Genomic DNA, 2,161 nt, shown 5'->3' on the forward strand with positions numbered 1-2,161 from the left:
ACCCGAATTCCTTGGTCGTGTCGTCGCACGTGGAGTCATTTCGCGTATCATAGATACAGACCACGCGGCGACGCGCCATATTGGTGACCTCGTAGTTAGAGTACGCACGACTCGTTCGCGCATCACCACCGTACTTAACGTTTCGTCCGCCGCCCATCGAGTTCGTTCGTTCCGCGTACCAGCATGGCTGAAGGGAAAGTCGACGTTTCCGTCGAAGCACTAGCCGGCGTGCGTCTTCCAGCGTTCTGGAAGCAGTCGCCCGAATACTGGTTCATACACGCAGAGTCCATCTTCACGACCCATCGCGTGAACAATCTCAACACGCGCGTGCATTTCCTCGTCGGGGCTCTAGATGAGGACGGCGTGCGGACCGTCGGCGACCTCCTCGGCCCGAACGCATCGTACGATTCTTTACGCACCAGACTAATCAGTGCGTATGGACAACCTAAGTCTGTTCGTTTTCGCGAGCTGGTCAGACCCGGAGGCATGGGAGACCGTAGACCCTCGCAACTGCTACGTGATATGCGCAGTGTCATGCCGGACGGTTTCGGAGAGGACGCTTTAAAAGAATTCTGGTTGCAGAAGCTCCCAGCCAACATCGTGGCCATCATTTCCGGTTTCGAAGGCTCTTTGGACTCAATCGCCACCCGCGCGGACAGAGTAATGGAAGCTGCCAACTCACATAACATCGACGCCGTGGCCAAAGATCCGATAGCGGAGTTGACTAACGTAGTTTCGTCGCTCGCACAACAAGTGCAGTCAATGGCTAAGGTCGTTTTCGCGCCCCAGCAGAGTGATCGTCCATCGACGCAATGGACTGCTCAGCTAGCTACGGATTTGTGTTACTTCCATGAGCGATTCAGCAACAACGCCCGCAAGTGCCGTCCACCGTGTAACTTCAAATCGAAGTCCAAAGAACACACTACCCCGACGCCGGCGGAAAACTAAGCGTCACGGACAGGACACCCGCCCTGCATGCCGTGAATAATTCTACGCGGGTACATGTGAACGACCTCCGCTCGGGCAAGCTGTTCCTCATCGACACGGGCGCCGAGATTTAGGTCATGCCTTTAGACCGCAGCTCGCATCAGTCGTCGGATGTCCGCCTCACAGCTGCCAATGGAACACCCATCAAAACTTATGGGCCCAAGACTCTCAAACTCGATCTCGGTCTGTCACGAGTTTTCACATGGACGTTCGAAATGGCCGATGTTTCCCGCGCTATCATTGGAGCCGATTTCCTACATTACTTCGGTCTCCTCGTCGATGTCCGTCGACACTGTCTCGTCGATTCAACCGGCGATAGAACAGTCGCCTGTGCTGTGAATTCCGCGATGTCCGTAAACGCTCCGTTGTTCGCCGTCCCGCGTTCACGCGATTGGGAAGAATTACTACGGGAATTCCCGAAAGTGACCCGTGAGTCACCCGTCCCGGAAGTTTTTCTCCACGGAGTCGAACACGTGCTACAAACGACGGGCCCACCGTTGTTCGCCCGCCCACGACGGCTACCGCCGGATCGGCTCAGCGTCGCACGACGCGATTTTGACTCGATGTTGAGACAGGGTATTTGTCGCCCGTCTGCGAGTTCCTGGGCAAGTCCGCTTCTTTTAGTCCCGAAAAAGGACGGCTCGTACCGTCCCTGTGGTGATTACCGACGACTCAACAACGTCACCGTCCCGGACCGGTACCCGTTGCCTTTCCTTCACGACTTCACGGCGAATTTGGCTGGAAAGACCGTTTTCTCTAAACTCGACCTGGTCCGGGCCTATCACCAAGTGCCCGTCGCGGCCAACGATGTTCACAAGACCGCCGTCACGACACCATTCGGCCTGTACGAATTTCCGGTGATGTGTTTCGGGCTCCGCAACGCGGCGCAAACGTTCCAGAGGTTGGTCAACTCAATACTCGCGGGCCTGGACTTAGTTTTCGCATACGTCGACGACGTCCTGGTCGCGTCTGCAAATGAGGAACAGCACATCGAGCATGTTCGCTCCGTTCTCAGTCGTTTCGAGAAGTTCGGCATCGCGGTTAACCCAGCCAAGTGCGTTTTCGCCGCTCAATCACTCATGTTTCTCGGTCACGTCATCGACGCGCGAGGTTCGCGGCCGAATCCGGATAGCGTCAGCGCCATCCGTCAGTGGCCGCAGCCCAACACCAAGAA

The 2,161-nt window shown here is 56.4% G+C and overlaps 1 protein-coding gene across 1 annotated transcript; it reads left to right on the top strand.

Moving 5' to 3' along the window:
- Positions 1-183: 183 nt before the first annotated feature.
- LOC111035373 lies at positions 184-948 on the top strand. The gene has a single exon (XM_022316962.1). It carries the CDS (start codon positions 184-186, stop codon positions 946-948), a length of 765 nt encoding a protein of 254 aa, XP_022172654.1.
- The last annotated feature ends 1,213 nt before the right edge of the window (positions 949-2,161 follow it).

The sequence above is a fragment of the Myzus persicae genome, unplaced genomic scaffold, assembly GCF_001856785.1.
Source record: "Myzus persicae strain clone G006 unplaced genomic scaffold, MPER_G0061.0, whole genome shotgun sequence".
Lineage (NCBI taxonomy): Eukaryota > Metazoa > Arthropoda > Insecta > Hemiptera > Aphididae > Myzus > Myzus persicae.